At 47.1% G+C, this 22108-nt stretch overlaps 1 protein-coding gene across 2 annotated transcripts in view; it reads right to left on the bottom strand.

Moving 5' to 3' along the window:
• Positions 1-1177: 1177 nt before the first annotated feature.
• LOC112107419 (metastasis-associated protein MTA1) overlaps positions 1178-22108 on the bottom strand; it is a 160933-nt gene continuing 140002 nt past the window's right edge. The window contains exons 18-21 of one of the 2 annotated variants that reach the window (XM_026656152.1): positions 20514-20525; positions 14451-14482; positions 11240-11391; positions 1178-1542 (exon numbers count right to left, since the gene is read on the bottom strand). In XM_026656152.1, coding sequence (XP_026511937.1) covers positions 1404-1542; positions 11240-11391; positions 14451-14482; positions 20514-20525 — 335 coding nt within the window. In that variant the 3' untranslated portion in view covers positions 1178-1403. The remainder of the gene's footprint in view (positions 1543-11239; positions 11392-14450; positions 14483-20513; positions 20526-22108) is intronic. The other variant, XM_026656150.1, reaches the window with a different exon arrangement.

Raw genomic sequence — 22108 nt, forward strand, 5'->3', positions numbered from 1 at the left:
CTGTGATAACCCAAATACAACTTTGGCTCATCTCACTGCTGACACATATGGAATGACTTGGGGATTATTACGTGCTGTGTCTGCTTGAGGCAGGTACATGTACAGATCAATACAAGTTGCAAATGATAGTTTACAACCTGTCAAAACAAAGCAGGGCATTTTGCAAATGCACTGCCATGAGAAGACCTATGAAAAAAAGTACATACTTGCTAATACATAGTATGTTCAGTAGATGCAAAAAAAAAGAAAAACCTCAAACACAAAGATGTCAAGGGGAAAACACAATTTCAGACACAGTCTGTTCTAATTAAAACCCAGTTGTAATTTAACTTTAAATTCCCTTCAAGATGGGAGATGTACAGTAATGTAATTTAACAGAAACCAGGCTTCCCGTGGAGAGGTGTGTCCAAAAACACTGATGCACAAACAGGTTTAGAATTCAAAGCAAAATGTCCCTGGGCATTGGTGGACTTGACTCTTGGAGCCGGAGCAAAGCAATTCATTACACTAGTTGCACTACTACTACTGCTGGTCCTTGTTGTTATAATAGCACGTAGGATTCCAGAAGCAGACAGAAGGCAGGACACAAAATTCTGGTTACTGTAAAAAACGCCACAGGCCAGATCTCCCTGGGACTGACTGGAATAAAACAGCCAGTTCCAGTAACCTGGCTTCAGTTCTTCAGTGTTAATGTAATGTTCTGCAAGATTCTTCAGTTCTTAGCTCACTCCTTTTTCAGCCTGAGTTGTTTCTGTCTTGTGCCTGAGCACAAGCAAAATTGGCCATGCCAAATTATCCAAAAAACACAAGGGACAGGACCAAGAAAACTAGCTGAACCTGTAAGCTGGCTTTCAAATCCTCTATTTCCAAATATCTGAGTTACAGATCAGAACTTTATCTACAAAAGAAATAACAAAAATGAAATAAAAATGGCACCGTCCACAAAAGAAAAAAAAAATCTTACAACACAGCCTCGTAAAAATGGTTAGCAACAAGAGCTCAGTCACAAAACATAGGATTCTAGCTCTTCAAAGGTCAGAGGAAACAAAGCTAAAATTACTATTCCATGTTCTCTTAATAAGTTAAACTGATCTTCCCTCCCACATGTCTACAAAAAGGCAGTAATCTACAAGCAAGAGGGGAAAATAGGCTACCAAAAATAAAAAAGGGAGAGGAGAGGAGAGGAAAGAGCATGCGCAAGAGAGAGAGCGCAGTCTGTGGTCATCAGGGCTCAGATGGGGCTGAGTTCCTTTTAGGGGTTTAAAAGATGCAAAACAGTTCCTTACAGGTTTCCAATCTTCAGCAGTTAGTTCAACACTGTAGCCATAAAAACTCAAGTATGTATCAGAGGAGAGATTCTTTCAGGCAGACCCACTGGCATTGTGAGGGCTGCTCAGTTTGTTTTAATCCTCAATTATGATGGGTTCATCGTTCATAGGTTGTCGTAACTGGACTGCCTGGACTGGCTGGAGGATAATGGGCTTGTAAGGGCGTCTGGCGGCTCGCTTCGCTTCAGAAGATGAAAGCAGCTTGCGAATTTTCCTACAAAGAGTGAAAATAAAAAGGAGTTTGTCACAAAGACAGAAAATCCTGGCATTTATTTCCTATTTTGCGAAGTGCTCTCAGGAGGCCGTACACATTAATAGGCTGGGCTGATGATGTTTATTTCAGCTAAATCTTCTGAGTTTGTTCTTTTATTAACCCATCAAAAAGAGCATTACCATTTCTATAACTTCTCTTCTCCAAAGAGCCCAAAGCTTTCTATTCTGACTTCAGTGGGTTATTTGCATATGGAAGTGTTTGCAGGATCAAAGCCTCTATTGTAGCAGATGTACGGAATGTCTGCAATAGTTACAGAAACCCAACATTTTCCATTATAAACTTGTGTATACACCCACACCCCCGGCAATAATAGCCACTGATAAATTTCAGAGCCATGTTACAAATAAATCATCATTGGCCACCTCACCTGCCTACAAAGCCAACTACCTCCGACTTATTCTAACATTTCAAACTTCGGAACAGGTTCAAACAGCTGCCAGTTAAAAAAAAAAAAAAAAAATGCCAAAGAGATTCTCTTTTCCCCTCAAATGTGGAATTTCTCTGCCAAAATTACACAGGCCCAAGCCCAAGAATGGCTAATATTTAATCTTGTGTTTGTAACAGCTTTCCTATGTGTAAAAATGTCATTACCTGGATATTTGGTATCTTGTGCTCTGCTAGAACTAGAAACAAGAGGTGAAAACCTGATCAACTCCAACAGAAGTTTTGCCATTGACTGCAATGAAGCCAAGAATTTTTTCCCATTGGAAAAGGGAGATTCCCACATTTTTATGTATAGAAATGTTTTTATAAAGTTGGTCACACACACATTTTCTTCCTAAAAAAAATTTCTAATGAAAAATTTCAATTTGAATAATTTTGAATTAAAGTTTTCATTCCAAATCAATAATTTTTATTTAGTATTCAAAACCTGGTATTTCTGAAGTTTCAATTTTTGTTTTTCTCCCTTCTGCCCATGCAATACAACAGCATGAATATTACAGAAAGAGCTTCCACTGAAGATGATCCCCTGCCTCAGCTGCCCCCACAATCAGGTGCTTCCACAAGGCAGCAGATTTGACGCCAATGTGGAGAGCCTGACAGAACCACCCAAGGATATTTTCCTTTCTACCTGTCCTCCTTTGGTAACCCCTCATGTTTTCAGGAAACCTGAACTGCAATCACCTCGGACCACTGAGTCCTGGTGCTTGTGAAGAAGCAGTATTCTATTCAGTTCCAGTCCCTTCATACCCTTTCTCCTCCTACCTTCCCTCTTCCTTCTCAGGGACCCTTACAAGATACTGTTGAAGCAAGAAATGGACTTCCTTCAACACCTGAGAGCAGTAGAGGAGGTGCCCAGAGAGTTCAGGGGGATTTTATTCCCGTTATTTTTTCATTCCAATGAAGAAAGGAGGCTGTCCCCCATTTTGGATCTTCAACATCTCCGGTTCATCCATTGTTTCAAACTCAGGATGGTGACTTCTAGCCTCCACAATTCCCCTAAAGCCTCAAGACTGGTTTGTGGCTTTCTACCTGCAAAATGCCTATTTCAAGTATCCATTTAGCCAGTCCACAGGAAACTCCTCAGATTCTTGCCGGCAAGTTAAAGAAGTATGGGCTGGATGAATGGACTGTAAGGTGGATAGAAAGCTGGCTAGATCGTCGGGCTCAACGGGTAGTGATCAATGGCTCCATGTCTAGTTGGCAGCCGGTTTCAAGCGGAGTGCCCCAAGGGTCGGTCCTGGGGCCGGTTTTGTTCAATATCTTCATTAATGATCTGGAGGATGGCGTGGACTGCACTCTCAGGAAGTTTGCAGATGACACTAAACTGGGAGGAGTGGTAGATACGCTGGAGGGTAGGGATAGGATACAGAGGGATCTAGACAAATTAGAGGATTGAGCCAAAAGAAACCTGATGAGGTTCAACAAGGACAAGTGCAGAGTCCTGCACTTAGGACAGAAGAATCCCATTCACTGTTACAGACTAGGGACCGAATGGCTAGGCAGCAGTTCTGCAGAAAAGGACCTAGGGGTTACAGTGGACGAGAAGCTGGATATGAGTCAACAGTGTGCCCTTGTTGCCAAGAAGGCTAACGGCATTTTGGGCTGTATAAGTAGGGGTATTGCCAGCAGATCGAGGGACGTGATCATTCCCCTCTATTCGACATTGGTGAGGCCTGATCTGGAGTACTGTGTCCAGTTTTGGGACCCACACTACAAGGAGGATGTGGAAAAACTGGAAAGAGTCCAGCAGAGGGCAACAAAAATGATTAGGGGGCTGGAGCACATGACTTATGAGAAGAGGCTCAAGGAACTGGGATTGTTTAGTCTGCAGAAGAGAAGAATGGGGGGGGATTTGATAGCTGCTTTCAACTAGCTGAAAGGGGGTTCCAAAGAGGATGAATCTAGACTGTTCTCAGTGGTACCAGATGACAGAACAAGGAGTAATGGTCTCAAGTTGCAGTGGGGGAGGTTTAGGTTGGATATTAGGAAAAACTTTTTCACTAGGAGGGTGGTGAAGCACCGGAATGGGTTACCTAGGGAGGTGGTGGAATCTCCTTCCTTAGAGGTTTTTAAGGTCAGGCTTGACAAAGCCCTGGCTGGGATGATTTAGTTGGGAATTGGTCCTGCTTTGAGCAGGGGGTTGGATTAGATGACCTCCTGAGGTCCCTTCCAACCCTGATATTCTATGATTCTATGATTCTGGTAGGAAAAGACAGTTACCTTTTCCGTAACTGGTGTTCTTCAAGATGTGTTGCTCATGTGTATTCCACAATAGGTGTGCGTGCTCGCCACATGCACCAGTGCCAGAAGTTTTTCCCCCTAGAGTACCCATAGGGGGGCGTGCCGCCCACAGCCCCTGGAGTGGCACCTGCCTGGCACGGTATAAGGGGCACTGCACGCTCCCCCCACCCTCAGTTCCTTCTTGCCAGACAACTCCAACAGAGGGGAAGGAGGGCAGGATGTGGAATGGACATGAGCAACAGATGTCCAAGAACACCAGTTACGGAAAAGGTAACTGTCTTTTCTTCTTCGAGTGATTGCTCATGTCTATTCCACAATAGGTGATTCCAAGCTATATCTGTTGGAGGTGGGTAGGAGCTCACAAGTTCCCAGGATGGAGGACAGCCCTGCCAAACCTAGCGTCATCCCTAGTCTGGGGGACGATCGCATAGTGCGAGGTGAACGTGTGAACCGAAGACCACCTGGCAGCCCTATAAATGTCCTGGATGGGGACATGAGCCACGAAGGCAGCCGACGAGGCCTGCACCCGAATCGAGTGTGCCCTCACAATGGGTGGCAGGGAAACACCCGCCAGTTCATAACAGGAACGGATGAATGAAATGATCAGGTTGGAAAGCCGCTGAGTGGAAATCGGCTGGCCCCTCGCACGCTCAGCCGAGGCGATGAACAGTTGCCAGGACTTTCTGAAAGGCTTAGTCTGCTCGAGGTAGAAAGCCAGAGCCCACCGCACACAGGGGCGGCTCCAGGCATCAGTGCAGCAAGTGCGTGCCTGGGGTGGCAAGCTGCAGGGGGTGGCGTGCCGGTCGCCGTGAGGGCGGCAGTCAGGCAGCCTTCAGCGGCATGCCTGCGGGAGGTCCAATGGTCCTCCAGCTTCAGCGGTAATTCGGTGGCGGGTACGCCGAAGGCACGGGACCGGCAGATCACCCGCAGAAACGCCGCAGAATTCGCGTGACCAGCGGACCACATGCAGGCGTGCCGCCGAAGGCCGCCTGACTGCCGTGCTTGGGGTGGCAAAAAACAGAACTGCTCCTGGCCACACATCGAGCGTGTGGAGACGGCACTCCTCACTGGATGCGTGAGGCTTGAGGCAAAGGACCGATAGAAAAGTGTCCTGACCCATGTGGTAGGCAGAGACCACCTTCGGGAGGAACACGGGGTATGGGCGGAGCTGGACCTTGTCCTTATGAAAGACCGTGTATGGTGGCTCGGCGGTCAGGGCCCTGAGCTCCAAGAGTCGCCTGGCCGACGTGATTGCAACCAGGAAGGCCACCTTCCACGAGAGGTGAGGCCAGGAGCACGTGGCCAGTTGAGACGAGCCAACACCAGGTTTAGGTCCCACTGTGGGACCGGGTATCTAGAATACGGAAAAAGATGGTCCAAACCCTTAAGGAACCGGCCAGTCCTAGCATGGGAAAATACCATGTGCCCTCGCACCGGCGGATGGAAGGCCGATATGGCTGCCAGGTGCACCTTACCTGATGAGGGCGCCAGGTGGCCCTCAGGTGGAGGAGGTAATCAAGGATAAGCTAGATCAGCGCGGTCACCGGGGAGACACCCACGTCTGCCGCCCACCTAGAAAACTGGGACCACTTTGCCAAATAAGCGAAGCGAGTGGAGGGCCGTCTACTTTCGAGGAGGACGCGCTTAACCTGCTCTGAGCATGTCCTTTCCTCTCCACCTAACCACTGAGCAGCCACGCTGTGAGGTGAAGAGCCGCTAGGTTGGGATGGAGGAGGCGGCCCTGATCCTGAGAGAGCAGGTCCAAGCAGAGGGGCAACGGCCACGGCGGAGCTACTGCCAGGCCCATGAGGGTCCCGTACCAATACTGCCTGGGCCATGCCGGGGCAATCAGGAGGACCTGGGCCTTGTCCAACTTTATCTTTTCCAGGACCCTGCTGATTAGGGGGAACGGGGAAAAGGCGTAGAGAAGCCGACCTGACCAGGACAGGAGAAAAGCATCAGAGATAGCGCCCCTCCCCAGACTCCCCCGGAGCAGAACCGGGGACATCGCCGGTTCTGCCAAATAGCGAATAGGTCCACCTGGGGAGTTCCCCACCTTTGGAAGAGCCGGTGGGCCACTTCTGGGTGGAGGGACCACTCGTGTTGCGAGGAAAAGTCCCTGCTCAAGCAATCCGCGCTCTCGTTCCGGGAGCCCAGTAGGTGGAAGGCCTTCAGGTGGATGTGTGGGCTATACAGAAGTCCCACAGCCTGAGGGCTTTGTGGTAGAGAGCAGAGGATCGGGCCTCGCCTTGCCTGTTGATATAGAACATCGAGGCCGTGTTGTCTGCGAGGACCCTGACTACCTTGCCCTCCAGGTGTGAGCGGAAGGCCGTACATGCCGGCCGCACCGCTCTGAGCAACTTGACGTTTATATGTAGGGTCAGGTGTTGAGCCAACCACAGACCTTGGGTCTGAAAGTTCCCCATGTGGGCCCCCCAACCCAGGTCCGACACATCGGACACCAGCTCCAACAACGGGGCCCTGTCCCTGAACGGGAACCCTTGGAGCACGTTGTTTGGGGCGGACCACCACCGTAGGGAGGCGATCACAGAGTCCGGCCCGGTGAGGACCTTGTCTATCCTGTCCATGGCCTGGGAGAACTTCGAGGCCAACCAGAGCTGGAGGGGCCTCATCCTGAGTCTGGCGTGACGGACCACGTACATGCACGCCGACATGTGACCCAAGAGTTGTAAGCAAACCCTGGCTGTTGTCACCGGGACCCTTGTGACTGAGTCTATGAGACCTTTCAGGGTCTCAAACCTATCTGGCGGTAGAGAGGCCCTGGCCGATTCTGCGTCCAGGAGCACCCCAATAAACTCTATGCATTGGACCGGGACTAATGCAGACTTGGTGTTGTTTACCAACAGGCCCAAGGCGGTGCACGTGGACAGGAGGAGCACCACGTGATCCCTCACCCGCGACCGGGAGGTGCCCTTGACAAGCCAATTGTCCAGATAGGGGAATATCTGGACCCCCCGCCGTCTGAGGCAGGCCGCTACCACTGACATGCATTTTGTAAACACCCAGGGGGCAGTGGACAGACCAAACGGAAGGACCGTGAATTGGTAATGATTCTGTCCCACCACGAAACGGAGGAAGCGTCTGTGCCCCTCAAATATGTGGATGTGGAAGTACGCATCCGGTAGATCGAGGGCAGCGTACCAGTCCCCGGGATCCAGGGAGGGGATGATGGAGGCCAGGGAGACCATGTGGAACTTGAGCTTCACCATGTACTGGTTCAGACCTCGGAGGTCCAGGATGGGCCTGAGCCCCTCTTTGGCCTTCAGGATAAGGAAATAACGGGAGTAGTACCCCTTGCCCATTAACTCCTCGGGTACCGCCTCTATCGCTCCTAGTCCTAGGAGCTGCCCCACCTCCTGCTCGAGCAGAGCTTCATGTGAGGGGTCACCCAAGAAGAATGGGGGCACGGGGTAGTTGGGCAGGGAGGAAGTAAACTGGAGGGTGTAACCCCGGGAAATGGCGTTGAGGACCCAGCGGTCCAAGGTTAGCCGCGACCATTCCAGGAGGAAAGCACACAACTTGTTAGAGAAGGGAAGCTTTATTGGGGGTGGATCCCTGATGAGGACTGGTGGGGTGCCCCCAAGCGTCCCGTCAAAAATGCCTTTTCCCCGTCTGCTTGCCCTTGGAGGACCCAGTCTGGGGGGCAGGCTGAGACTGCCTCTGAGGGCGTCTCTTATAGTCCGCCTCGTACTTCAGGAGGGCGGCTTGGGTGGGAGTCTTGAATTTAGGTTTTGCCGGAGCTGGGACATAGAGGCCCAGAGTCTGGAGGGTTGTGCGGGAGTCTTTCATGCCATGCAGCCTTGTATCTGTTTCCTCCGCAAACAGAGCTTTCCCATCAAACAGGAGATCCTGCATGGAAGACTGCGCCTTGCTGGACAGCCCAGAGAGTAGGAGCCACGACGCCTGTCTGGACACTGCGGAGGCCATCGATCGTGCGGCCGTGTCCGCGACATCCGAAGCTGCCTGCAGGGACGCCCTAGCAGCCCCTGTCCTTCCTCCACTAGCGCCTTAAACCCCTTCCTATCACGCTCCTGGAGGGAGTCCTCAAACTTAGGCAGGGACCCCCACAGATTGAATTCGTACCGGCCCAGGAGAGCCTGATGGTTCGCCACTCGTAACTGGAAGCTCGAAGATTAATACATTTTCCTTCCGAAAGAGTCCAGGCTCCGAGAGTTTTGTTCTTTGGGGTCGGGGCTGACTGACCCTGCTGTTCGCTATGGTTGACCGACTCGACCACCAAGGAGTTGGGTGCCGGGTGGGTATACAAGTACTCGTGCCCTTTAGTGGGTACAAAATACTTACGTTCCACCTTTTTAGAGATGGGGGCCAACGAGGCTGGTGTTTGCCACAGGGCATTTGAAATCTTAGCCACCCTACCCGGTGCCAATGGGGATAACACGTTAAAAAGAGAGTCTGAGGGCTCCTCCATCTCCTCTGCCTGGAGGTGTAGGCTCGCTGCCACCCTCTTTAAGAGTTCTTGGTGGGCCCTAGAGTCCTCCTGCGGGATATGGGGTGGGGTGGGGCCGCAATCGCCTCCTCTGGGAAGGGCAAAAAGGCTGGTGCTGTGCTCTGGGTGTCGGCCGGCAGCAGAGGGTTCACCACCTGGTCGGACTCTGGGTACGGTGCCAAGGACGTACGTCCCACCGACTCCTTCCTCAGGGGTCTAGAGAGGGAGGCCGACGGTGCCCACTGGTACCATTCGGCCAGCCATGACGCTCGGTGCCACTGCACCTGTTGTGGCACCAGTGGGACCGACTGTCCGGGTTGGCCAGCCTGACCCATCGAGGGACGGCTATAGATGGAGACAGGGCTGGCGTAAGATCTGCTGCTGTCCTTGGACCGGGAGGAGCGGCAGTGCCGGGATCTATGACGGCCACGGGACCGCGATTTCGACGTGGAGGACTACTACCGCCAGTAATCGCTGCTCCGCGAATGGCTTCAACGGGCAGACCCGTGATGGCGAGACGCCCGCAATCGACATCCGGGGCTGCGATGTCTTGGCGGAGACTTGGAGCGGGAGGCCGAGCGGGAACTGCGTCAACGATCGTGTCATGACCGACTGCGGTACCCTCTCTGAGACGAGGACCAACAGCGACGCCCGCCGCGGTCCCGTTGATATTCGCTCCTTGAGGACGAGTGGTCCCGCGAGTCCTGGATCAACGGAACCCAGCCAGACAGTCTGGTTGGCGTCGAGGGTGATCCACCTGGACGCTGCCCTGCGCGGTCGCTGGGCGGTGATCGGCGTTGTGAACGTTCCCTCGACCGAGACCGGTACCGGGCCAGAGGCGGCTGCGGGGATCCCAGCGGCGGCTTGCCTCTGGAGCACGGGGCCAACATCAGCGGCGCTCCAGGCATGGACATGACATCCCGGGCTGCCTGGAGGGCTTCAGGTGTGGAAGACATCCGGACATCTGGAGAGGCCTGTTCCGAAGGGGCCGGGCTACTCCACTCAGCTTGAGTGGGAGGCCAGGCGTCCGGTGGGGATCGAAGACTGCCCAACATGGGCCTAGCCTCTGTCGCAGATTTCCCTCGGTGCCGCTGCAAAGAGGGAGTCTTCTTGGCCCTCTTGGCGTGCCCCGTGGATGGGGAGCAGTGCCGACTGGTCGACGATACTGGAGGGTCGCCGCGTACCGACGCCGCAGACACCGGTTTGGAGTGGCGTGCCGGGGTCGGGGTCAGCGCCGACTCCATCAGGATGGCCCGGAGCCTAATGTCCCTTTTTCTTTTGGTCCGAGGCTTAAACGACTTGCAAATCTTGCACCTTTTGCTGATATGGGTTTCTCCCAAGCAGCGCAAACAGTCTGCGTGTGGGTCGCTCCTTGGCACAGAACGCCTGCAAGAGTTGCACGACTTAAACCCCGGGGCACGGTGCATGCCCTGTCCCAGGCTCATTGACTAACTAAACTAACTAAACAGCTAACTAACAACAGGTACTAAAATTAAACGAACGAACAGTTCTGGGGACAAGCTACAGCAAAGCTGGAGCTGAGCAGTTCCGACGCACCTTCACTGGCGGCAAAAAGGAACTGAAGGTGGGGGGAGAGTGCAGCTCCCCTTATACCGCGCCAGGCAGGCGCCACTCCAGGGGTCACTCCCCCCTACGGGTACTGCTAGGGAAAAAACTTCCGGCACCGGTGCACGTGGCGAGCACGCACACCTATTGTGGAATACACATGAGCAATCACTCGAAGAAGAACATGTCACTCCCAGTACAGGCTTCTACACCCTTTGCTCTTTCCACAGCACCAAAGATATTCACCAAAACCTTGGCAATCATGGCAGTTCCTTAAAGAAGGCAGAGAACCCAGGTGAACCCTTGCCTCAACTACTGGCTGATTCAGGGAAGATCACCTCAGCAGGTGACCAAGTCGATCCAAGTAACCACAACGCTCTTCACTGCATTGGGCCTCAAAGTCAGAGAGAAATCCACACCTGCTCCAAATCAAATCAACAGCATTCATAAGAGCAGCGTTCAGTTCCAGGGAGAAGGTGGTTTCTAACCATCAGAGGAGTGAGCTTCTGGAAAAGCTTCCCAATAGGAGGAGGAGCAAACAGCCTAACTAGTTTTGAGATGCAGCTTGATAAATTTATGACCGGGATTATATAATGAGTTGCCTGTGACAGCAAGGGACTGACTTGATGACCCAGGAGGTCTCTTCCAGTCTTATGTCCCTATGAATCCATTTTCCGTTGAGTGCTGCGGTGGCACACAGTCAGCCAGAGACCCACTCTATTGAAACATCTTAGGCAGCTGTTTGAGTTTTAAATATGCAACACCAGGTTTGGTGAAGAGACTTTCTGAGCAGTCATACAAATGTCATTAGTGTGCATGAACAGTGCTAGGGGTGATAAATGCAAAGTAGAAACCAAAAGGAGTTACACACAGGCAGCCTCCCCAGTGAGAATCAATTGATTGGCATATATTCCCTACCTGGTTTCCTCAGTGGCCATATAAAACACATCATCCGGAGCATCAATCCAATTCATCCTCCTCCTTTTCACTGGAGGCATGGAGCCACCACGAATTAATCGGACTTTTGTTGGGTATGATTTCCCATTGAGCAGCAAGTTTCGGCTTGGTCCCTAACAATATATAAAGAAGTAAAATTATGGACTGCAGCTAATCCATGGTGGCATGTGACAAACAATCAAACAAGAGAGAAGGATTTAAAGCTGCCAAATCAGATATTAAAGTTCATTGCAAGTTCTCCCCCTCCTGCCGATGAGTGAATGTAAATTTCATGAAAAAGCAACTGGCCACTAGTACTAGAAGTTGAGGCCCTCTTAAAATTACAATAGGACAGGATTGTAGTTTAAAAAAAAAAAAAAAAAAGGAACAAGTCGTATGGCCAGTAAACCTACATTTGTACACAAAAGGATCACATCAAGTTTGGAAGACTGAGTGCAAGATGCAGCTCTCAGTCACACTACTGTAAATGTAGAGTAATTCCATTAAATTTCAGAAGGAAATCTGGATTTACTCCTAGCAAAATTTAAAAATCTGACTCTAAGGTTATACCGAGCTCGCACACTCACCCACATCCCTTTTGCTTTAAGGATGTTCATTTTTAAGAAGGGCAATATATAGTTAAAAATTCTTTTAGAAAACCTAAAATCACAGACCTTAAGGTGGACATCAGAAGGTCTCGCTGTGATATTTGTCTTGTTCTGATGCCCCCATGTATACTGAACTTGCTTTATGAAGTTAGCCCCTGCCACTCCATTGAAATTTATAGTTCTACCTTTATAAAGATGCAGGTGTGGGCATGCAAGGAATTAAACTACTCAAGTATGGTTGTCCTGCATCACTTGGGGCCCAGTTCAGCCACCTGTACTCATGGTAAATAATATTTAGAAAAATCCCACAGAAATTAACAATGCTCATAACAGACTGAAGTTGCAGAATCAGGCACTGAAAATTTGAGGTGTGCAAATTAGAACTGTTCAGAAAGTTTTCTATAGGGGTAAAGAAAATTTTGATGAAAGTGAAAATAAGTTTGTGAAAACTAAGTTGTCCATAGAAAATTTTGATTGGGGGGGGGGGGAAGAATTGGAATCCTGAAAAATTGTAGCCAAAAACCAAAAATTCTGATTAGGAAATTCAGCTCCAGTGCCTCACGGAGGACAACATCTCCCATAAGGCATGATGATCATCCCTCTTGGAGAGGGGAGATGGTGTATCATGGGAGTCCCCGGCCATGGTGCACCATAGGAGATGTAGTCTGACTGGGAAGCCCACCCTGTACAGGAGAATGCGAACATGAAGCACCTAAATTACAACTCCCAAGAGGTACTCTGCCAGCATACCCAAGTTGAAATATTGGGCAAGGGGAGGGAATCTAAGGGTTTTTCTTGACAATTAAAATTTTCTGCAGAAACCAGATACTCTGTGAAAATTTCATTTAGTCAAAAACCCAATTTTTCTCAAAAAAAAGGTTTGACAATATATCCTAGCAGCCCTAGTATAAATGCCTTTGGCTGCTGTAGAGTCGGATGCATTTTCCTATTTTTCTCTCTCAGCCAATACAAGTCTATAAAAGAGCTAAATCTTTTTTTCTTAACTCCTTGAAAACTGGAAGCAGGTGCTACACTTATATTATATAAATGGCATAGACAATTTATTTTCTCAAAATTTTTCTGCCTCCTTTGTATTTCAGACAATTTCAGCACCAAAACAAGCCATCAAAATACATTAAGAAATTCAGCTTTTACTTTTGTGGGGTGGGGAACAATGTTTGAAATATGGTGTTGCCAGATTTCTGAAGGAGAGTCCTTTTCATTGCTGCATGAAGACCATTTTCTCCATTGTGTTAAGTGTCAGGAAAACGACGGCAGTGAAAGTTCTCAGAAATGCTTGGGCGAGAGTAGGAACTGTGCTTGGAGTCTAGCTTTTCTCTCCCCAAACAGAGCAATCACTTCAACTGTTACATCCTGAAACATGGACCTTTCATTTTCAGTAGAACATTTTATCAAGCAAGCAGAGCAGCGAGACATTTCAGCGTTTTTATCCCTGCAGGTGATTGGGGTTTGCCCATTTCTTATATTTCTCCCACTACACTGTGAGTTTGTTTACACAGCAGACACAAACAAGTAGCCAGTCTCCTCTGCAGTAAGAGGTGAAACTGAATTCAATTAAAAATACAATTCACCACTTCTTATCAAATGCTAATGTGACAAACAAAGTGATCTGCTTCGTTATTACAACTAAAATAGCATGACAAAATTAAATCCTGGCCATAAGATATACTCTACCCAAGACAGAAGCATTAGATTTGATAATACTAAATCATTATTCAATAGCTGTCATTCAGACCTGCTGCAGATTTACTAATTTCTGAGTGCCTCCATTCACACCAGTACATTGTGGCAATTTACCAAACAGGGCAAATTCCACTATAGCAATACCATGAAAGGGTGCTTTGTGGCAAAAATTCCAGGGTGCAAAATTCTTCCCACTGAAGAGGCCTAGAACAAGGACCATGTGCTATTAAATCCCATTTTGATGGCTTAAAGTGGCGCTTCACCCTTGTGCTGGCCCTCTGAAAGGGGGCAAATTGCACCCCAGGAGCACTCCATGAAAAGCACTTTGCCAGACACCCATCAATTAGACTGGCTATTTGCTTCTGTCACCTGATAAAGCTCTCAGCATAATGGATAAAAGGCTAAGATGATTTTTTACTTTTAAAAACACACACATTCTCAGCAGACAACTTTCACGCCAACTGTCTAAAAAATAAGAAACCATTTGCCAAACAAAAACCCTTCCGTCATGTCATCCCTTCCTCCTTCAATGAAACACACTCCACCTAAAACACATTTCATCAGGGCTTTGCTGTAAACAGCCACTCTCTTGACTTCTGTATGAGTGGACACACAAAATGTTCCATTCAAAACAGAATTTCACTGATACACATTGCACTGTGTCTTTTTTCATTTAAACACCCAGATCTGTTTTTTATACACAAAACCATCCTGGCTAATTGGAAAAAAAAAGTGATAAAGTATGAATAGCTGTGAACAGCAAAAGCAAAAAAACCAAGATTGCCCTTTTAAAACCTATCTAGAGAGTTACGGTTTGGGGTTTTTTTTCCTTCTCTCCTCCTCCTCCCACCCCTTTTTGGTTTAAATGAACATTCTCTTACCATTTGTCTGTTTTGTCCGTGGTTAGGCAGACCTAACAAACAGGAAAGAGAATAGAGCTCGTAAGACAGCAGTGATTTTCCAAGACAGAAAAAATACAAAATCAAACAAACACAGCTATGTTTGCATTTGGGTTGATTTTCTGATGTGGCAGTTTTCCATCACCCTAATCTCTCCCCTCCTTGAGGGATAACTGAGAAGATAGCATCCCTAACAACGCGATCTAAAAAACCAAGGCCAAAAAGCTTAAATATGCTACCCACTTTATTCTCCAGTCACTCATGCCTTACTGGACAATACATGGGAAACCATCACCAAAATCAAATCCCCTCTTTCAGATCTGGAAACTACTTCTCAATAGCTTGGGAACAGCTCCAGTTTTCAGATTTTATGATGGACTTAAGGAAAAGGACAGTATTGCACTATCAAAGGAGCAAAGAGTAAAATCTTTACTATCATCTGGGAAAATCCAAGGAGCTATTTTATCTCCTGGATGTACAATCAGATCGCATCTACTGAATTGCTCAGTCCATAAAACCCTGTCACAAGTAAAGACTTCCAAAATCTTAGCTCCGACAGCCATAGAGCTCAGCAATCTCTCCATCACACAAGGTGATACTTCAGTAACACAAATATTACAGGCACAATGATCTGATGTAGTAAATGGTAGTCTAGTAACAGTATTAGATATTCCATTGCATTGCGAAAGGTCCATGTTTTAAGTGCAGAGCAAGTCTGTAAACTGAACCAGGGCTCTAAACAAACAGGAATATTACTGGACACATACAAGTATCAGTATGTAAGAGAATGAAGTCCTGGTATAGAGCTGCAGCAAAGGTATGGCAGGGAATGGCCTAGGTAATCCAATACATTTTTTCCATCACCACCTTTTTACTATTTTATGGTCAGTTCAAATGATTTTTTTAATATTACCTACATCAGTTAATTTGTACCAGCATGCACATTCCCAAAACTTTAATCACATTTCATCAACTGCAGTGCACATGAGCATCATTGGGCCCCTTTTTGGCCCAGAAAGGAATTGTTCTAGACATAAAGAGAATATGTATTATAATAGGCAGCTACTGACTGCAAAATGGATTTCCATTATAACCTTGCTTTCACACACACAACTTTTCTAAACATTATCCTTTTAGCCTGAAATTTTCCTTGTTTGGTCTTTGACCAAAGATGAACTTTTATTTAAAAATATATGTTTGAGCAAAGTCCCTGCTGCTATTTGAGAATTCAGCAACAATTTTCTCTCTCTCTCACACACACCCACACCCACCCCTCCTGTTTTAAAAGATTCTAACCGTAATCCTCAGATAGATGCCTACTTCAAAACTGGCTACATCTGAAGATTCCTTTGTATACTGTAAACCCTAAAATACTTAGTAAGTACACCGGTAAAACATATAGGATATAAAACAAGGCCAAGTTAATGTTTCAGGAAAAAAATACAACTGTTGGACTTTCCTATTTTTGAGTGGTTGGGTGGTCTTAACTGTAATATTGCCGTAAAATCAGTAGTTTGCATCATTCATGGTAACAGTGCACCTTTCTGCAAAAGGGCAGATATAAGATAATGTTTTCACCACTCGGCCAAAACTACCAACATATGAAGACAAACGCACACATTCACACATGCAGGGGTGCTGTGCTGGAACAATTTGTATCGGGGGATGCTGAGAGCCACTGAACCAAACTGTAAACCCTGTAGATGATGGAACCCACTTCAAACCAAGGGGTGTGGCAGTACTCCCAGCAGTCCCAGTTCCAGCACCTATGCACACATGGCTTCATTTTCTGGCACTTCAGTGCTCAAACATCCACCTTCAGAGCTGGAGATCACCTAATGATTGTTTGCAGTATTGTTGCAGCTGTGTTGGTCCCATGGTATTAGAGAGAGACAAGGTAGGTGACCCCAGACCTGAAGAAGAGCTCTGTTTAGCTCGAAAGAGTGTACCTTCCACCAACAGAAGTTGGTCTAATAAAAAAATATTACCTCTTCCACCTTGTCTCTCTAATGAAGGAGATGTCAACCAATGATACATCCAGTATCAGGAAGGAGCTTGGTTGGTGAAGGGAATGTAAGTCTCCACCTAAGCAGCAGTCACATTCAAAAGGCAGGAGCAGGAATGGCTAGTTGATGTAGACAAAGAGCTTGACACAGCTGTTGGGAGGAGCACGGTCATTAGGTTGCAAGTTGGGACTGCAAGTCAGGAGACCGAGTTCTAGTCACTGCTCTGCAATTTTATCCATTATGTGACTGTGGGTAAGTCACTTTATCATCTCGTACTTAGGTTTCCCTTTCTACAAAATGAGGATAATACTGTCCTTGCTCACAGGAATATTGAGAGGTTTAACCAACTGATCTTTGTGAAAAACTTTGAGCTCTGTGGATGGAAGGCACAGGGCTCAATACGCTTGATGCCAAGGAAGACAGGGCCATAGGGGCAGCTGGTGTCAAAGGATTTCCATTCAGAGAGGAGAGGTAGCTACTGGGGCAAGGAGGATGTTGGTGTACAGGTAGTAGTCAGTAGCAAGGCTACTCCCAAGTTCCAAGATCAGTAGTAACTCAGATCCTCCATGGTGAGAAGACACAGATGTCACATGTTGAGAGTGACAAAAGCAAGACTCAGAGGTGAACGCTACTGGTTCCAAGAGTTTGTGCTTCAGGTCCATAGACAACAGCAAAAAAAACCAACAACCACCCCAAAACCTGTTAATCACCCAGCATATGGACTCAGCCTCAAAAATAAGCTGCTCCTTCCAGGAAAAAGTGAGCCACATTATATAATTGATTATTTCGCTGATCCAGTAATCAGCAACATAAAATAGATACATTTTTCAAAGCAATTTTTATAGCCTTGCTATTACACTATGTTTGATGTTAAGATATCTGTAGGCAATACACCAATACTTAACTATTTGAGATTGTTCCCTTTCAACAAATTTATATACCTGGAATGTAGAAGACAAGAAAAAAATACAGCAATAGCCATTTAAAAAAACTAATTGTCTTATGACAGAAAATTACATCGGAAATAATGGCTGGCCATTTAAAATACACCATTTTATCAATAGTTATTGCTTCACAGTAGCAGAGATACAGTACCACAGCTATAACATATTCCAAATATAATTTCAGAGCTGCTGTTCAACTTTTCAGGGGTTGAGAATGGAACAGACACCCTTCTCCCCTAAACACACACAATGAGGCAGTGAGGGGGAGACACACACACAAAAGTCTTAGACCTAAGTATATATTAGGGACAAAAATGCAGAGGGCTCTGGCAGCCCTTCTACAGCCCTCTATATTTAAAAGGAGACTTTTTCTCTTAACAGTGTCTCATTACAGGGATCCCAGAAAAGGGACAGGGAAGGGGGTGTGGGATAACCCTTTTCTAAAATCCAACTGTCTGAAGGTATAGACTTCCATGCCTGAAAACATGGCATTGACTGCTACCAAAAGCAGAGAAACCTAGGAAAATACAGGGATTTATTTCAAGTTCCTCTGGCATACCGTCAAGCTGCGTGCTTCTAAGGGATATTCAGTGACAATCCAAAACTGAGGAGGAAGGCTGTTGATGACCATAAGTTTTCCCCTGACTAACCAGATTTTCCCTCTTTTTAGAGATGAAAGCTACAAGGCAGATGGCTACAGAAACTAAGATGCTTTCAGAAATCTCAAAGATTAGGATTTATTTCCACAGAACAATAAGAAAAAACTCATCGCCCTGGAGAGTGGTCTGCTGTCTTTAAATTTTTCTAAAGCCTCAGAGTGAGATAAATATGACCACCACAGGAACTTCAAGAGGTCAAATTAATTCAAGAACTTGACTACACATCTGCAGGTAACCTAGAGTTCCTTAGCCACAAATGACCCTGGAATGTTACTGAAATGGCTATAGAACAAGCCGCCATATTATAGACAGTGCATGAAGCCCTCAAAGTATGTCTCAGCTCTTGAACAGTGCACAGGCATCAAAACCTTTGATCTCTAGCACAAGATATATTCTGCAGGACAGCTTGCTTCACAGGGAGTAGTCACAATCGGTTATAATGATCATATGACTGGCCTTTCTTAGAGTGTCAGAGCTGCAAGGGGATATATTTCCAAGACGATCGAGGAGTCAATGAATTTCTATTTCACTGCAGCTAAATTCTATTTCTATTTAATTTACTCCAATGAAATAAAGGCAAGTTTAAAGCCTAGATTAGATCTCATTAAAAAAGAGCCACCACACTAAAACATTGCCCTCTTTGCACCAACCCTATCCCTCCTTTTTTTAATGAATCTAATAGATACCTGACCTGAGGGAGTTAATGACTCCAGGGAACACTCAACTCTGAATCTCCTGCAGTGCTTCTGGGGCCAAGGAGTAGTTGGCACTCACCACTACACCCACCTGACTGCACAGCATCAGAGTGAGATGTCTAGCTTCTGTCATACTACAGAGAAACCTGCTAGCATGGCTGATTTCCTGAGGAAATCTGCAAGAGCACATAAGTGCACGCTCTATTTGACACAATCCCTATTTGTATGGAGTCCAGCAAGCCCTCGTCGTGCCACAGTGGTGGCATCACAACTCCCCCAAATTGCCTACCAGTTGCAGAAGTGCAAACTCCTTCCGCAGCACCTCTACAAAATGCACTCCTGTCACTGCCAAAGGTGGGAGAGCCAAATCCCCTAATCTAATCTCTGAAGTATTCATTCACACCTGGGTGTCTAACAAATGGAGAACCTTCCAACATATCACGAAGCCAAAAGTCAGGAAGAGGCAGAATAGAAAATGAGTACCTCTCCTTCTGCTAGTCACCTTTTCATCTAACTAGAAATCTCTAAGCCCCCTTCTGTTCCTCTTTTCTTACCCTCATTTTAGATAAACTTTACCTCAGCACCACAAAATCTTTGCCTAAATCCCTCTCCTCCACCAGCAGATAGCATGCAGCTCCCCACAAGCAACCTCTGAAGCACTGACTTAGTCCCAAGGAAAACCACAGTCCAACACCAAACCATTTAGGGCATGCCTTAGGATGGCCTAATTTATAACATAGAACTTTTAACTCCCTCCCCTACACTTTGGCATGGCCAACCACATAATGCACCCACTAAAGTTTGCTCCCCAAAAATGCACATCCACTTCGCGTAGGCCCAAGTCCTCTCTTTGTCAATCAGCACAGCAAACAGTTAATCTTCATATTTATTTCTCTTTGCTAAAGAGAACTATCATGCAATACATGCAGTGTGAAAAGTCATTCAGAAATGTTGCTGTGATAAACTGCAATGTACATAGAAAACTGAAAGGTACATTGTCAAGACTACAAAAACAACAAGGAGTCTGGTGCATCCGAAGAAGTGAGGTTTTTACCCATGAAAGCTTATGCCCAAATAAATCTGTTAGTCTTTAAGGTGCCACCAGACTCCTTGTTGTTTTTGTAGATACAGACTAACACGGCTACCCCCTGATACTGTCAAGACTAGTTAGTTTAAAATCTAAGCTACCTTTTAAAATACATAGATTTGTTTTCAAAGTCCATGTAATATTTTTACACACATTTTCTCCCTCTTCCTGCCCCCCTCCAAAAACAGAACCAAACCCAAAAAACAAATGCCTTTCCCGGGATCTTGTTCTTCTCAACAACAACAAAAACATCAGCAGTCCCGCATTCGTGAGCGAACCATAACAAACCAGTGTGTGCACATGACCGAATAAGTATTTTCTGATAAGGAAACAGACTTCATTTTCAAGTTGCGAAACGAGTTTCAAGCTTAACTTTAAATAGTGAAAGGGGGAGAGGGAGAGAGGGTATGTGTATAAATAAATAATGGAAATTATATCGATAACTCCTTTAATTGTTGAGAAAATAGTGCCAGTATTTTACATAGTTGGAGCTGTGAGCAGATTGTTAGATGTCTATCACCTTAAAAGTGCAGTGGGTGAACTTGCAGGAGTGTAAGTACAGAAGTGCAACTAGCAGAACAGTATGTAGACTAGACTAATGGTTTCTTATAAAAATCTGTTGTGAATACCATGTTAAAATTGTAAGTTACTTACCTAAATAAGTTCCTACCAAGATTGGCAAAGGAGAAGGGAAAAAAAAAAAGATTTAAAGTTAAAAAAGGAAAGATTATGTGAAATAAAAGCAGAAAAACAAAGTAACTATTTTGATTGTAATGGAGAGCAAGAGTGACTGAGTTTCTAGAATGTTTGATATTACACTAAATGAGGCAAGATTAAAACAGAAATTAATTTTCTCCAAATACGTGATAAAGCAAAGGCCAGATTGGATTCTCTCGACATAAAAAAAAGTTGTTTTTTGCCCACATCCATTCACTATCCTTGCATATTATGTATTTATTGGCCTTGTACAGTAGATCCTGAAATGCTCAGTTCTACAGCTGTTTACACTGAATCGGTTTGCTACCAATACACTACATGGTCATGTTCCGATGCCCTCGCTCATACTGGGTCACACCCTGCTCCACAAGTAGTCCCACTGAGTCTGATGGAACTCTTTGTGAAGTAAGGTCCTATTCCACATGAGAAAGGCCACTGGTGATTAGATGAGATTAGTCCATAATGGGTCAGCAGTAGTCAGCTTCATCCCTAAAATATTCTTATACTCTGTCTAGATGTGAGGTCCTGGAGGAAGAGAAAAGTTCACTTTAAAACCTTGTTTCTTTAGGAGCTGTCAAATCTGGATGACAGAAACTGTAAGCAGCTCAGTTACCTGCTACTCTCCAACCTGGGACAAACATATGGAACCCCATATAACAAATATGAGTCCAAGCTACCTGTTGTCATCTTCAAGGCCATTCACAACTTTGTCCCTTCCCTACTGATTCACTCATCTCTTATACTGTCATTACCCTGCTCCTTAATTGCGTCAATTATGCCAGCCCCTGTCTTCTAGATATGGTCTAGAGCAGGGGTCGGCAACCTACGGCACGCGAGCCGATTTTGAGTGGCACGCTGCCTGCCCGGTGAGAGGAGGAGGAGGAGGGGCCGAAAAGTGCTACACTGGGGGAAGAAGCGGGGGAAGGAGGGAAGCTTGGCTGCCGCAGGACCAAACTTCTGCCTCCTGCCCCCGCAAGGGAGAGCGGTGGGGGGTGTCCTGCCCCTCCACGGCTCCCCCGCCCACCGCTCTCCCCTGCAGGGGCAGGAGGCAGAAGCTTGGTCCTGCAGCAGCCAAGCTTCCCCCCTCCCCCGCTTCTTCCCCCAGCATGGTGCATTCCGGCCCCTCCTCCTCCCCCTCCCTCTCGGCGATGGCCCTTGCGAGGGGGAGGGGGAGCGGAGCAGAGCCGAGTGTGCTCCCTGCTCCATAGAGCAGGCAGAGAGGTAGGGACAGGCCTTGGGAACAGGGCATATCCCTGGGTGGAACAGGCTGGGTGGAACAGGGCATATCCCTCCCAGCCCCCTGCCATGAGCCGCTCAGGGCAGGGAGCACCCCCACGAGTCGAGCACCACAGCCTTCTGCCCTGCACTCCCACACCTCCCCCAGCCCTCTGCCCTGATCCTCCCCACACATACCCAGCCTTCTGCCCTGCACCTCCACACACCCCAGCCCTCTGCCCTGACCTCCCCCCAACACCCAGCCTTCTGCCCTGCACCTCCACACACACCCCAGCCCTCTGCCCTGACCTCCCCCC

The sequence above is a fragment of the Terrapene carolina genome, unplaced genomic scaffold (genome assembly GCF_002925995.2).
Source record: "Terrapene carolina triunguis isolate 2854851 unplaced genomic scaffold, T_m_triunguis-2.0 Scaffold212, whole genome shotgun sequence".
Taxonomy (NCBI): Eukaryota; Metazoa; Chordata; order Testudines; family Emydidae; genus Terrapene; species Terrapene triunguis.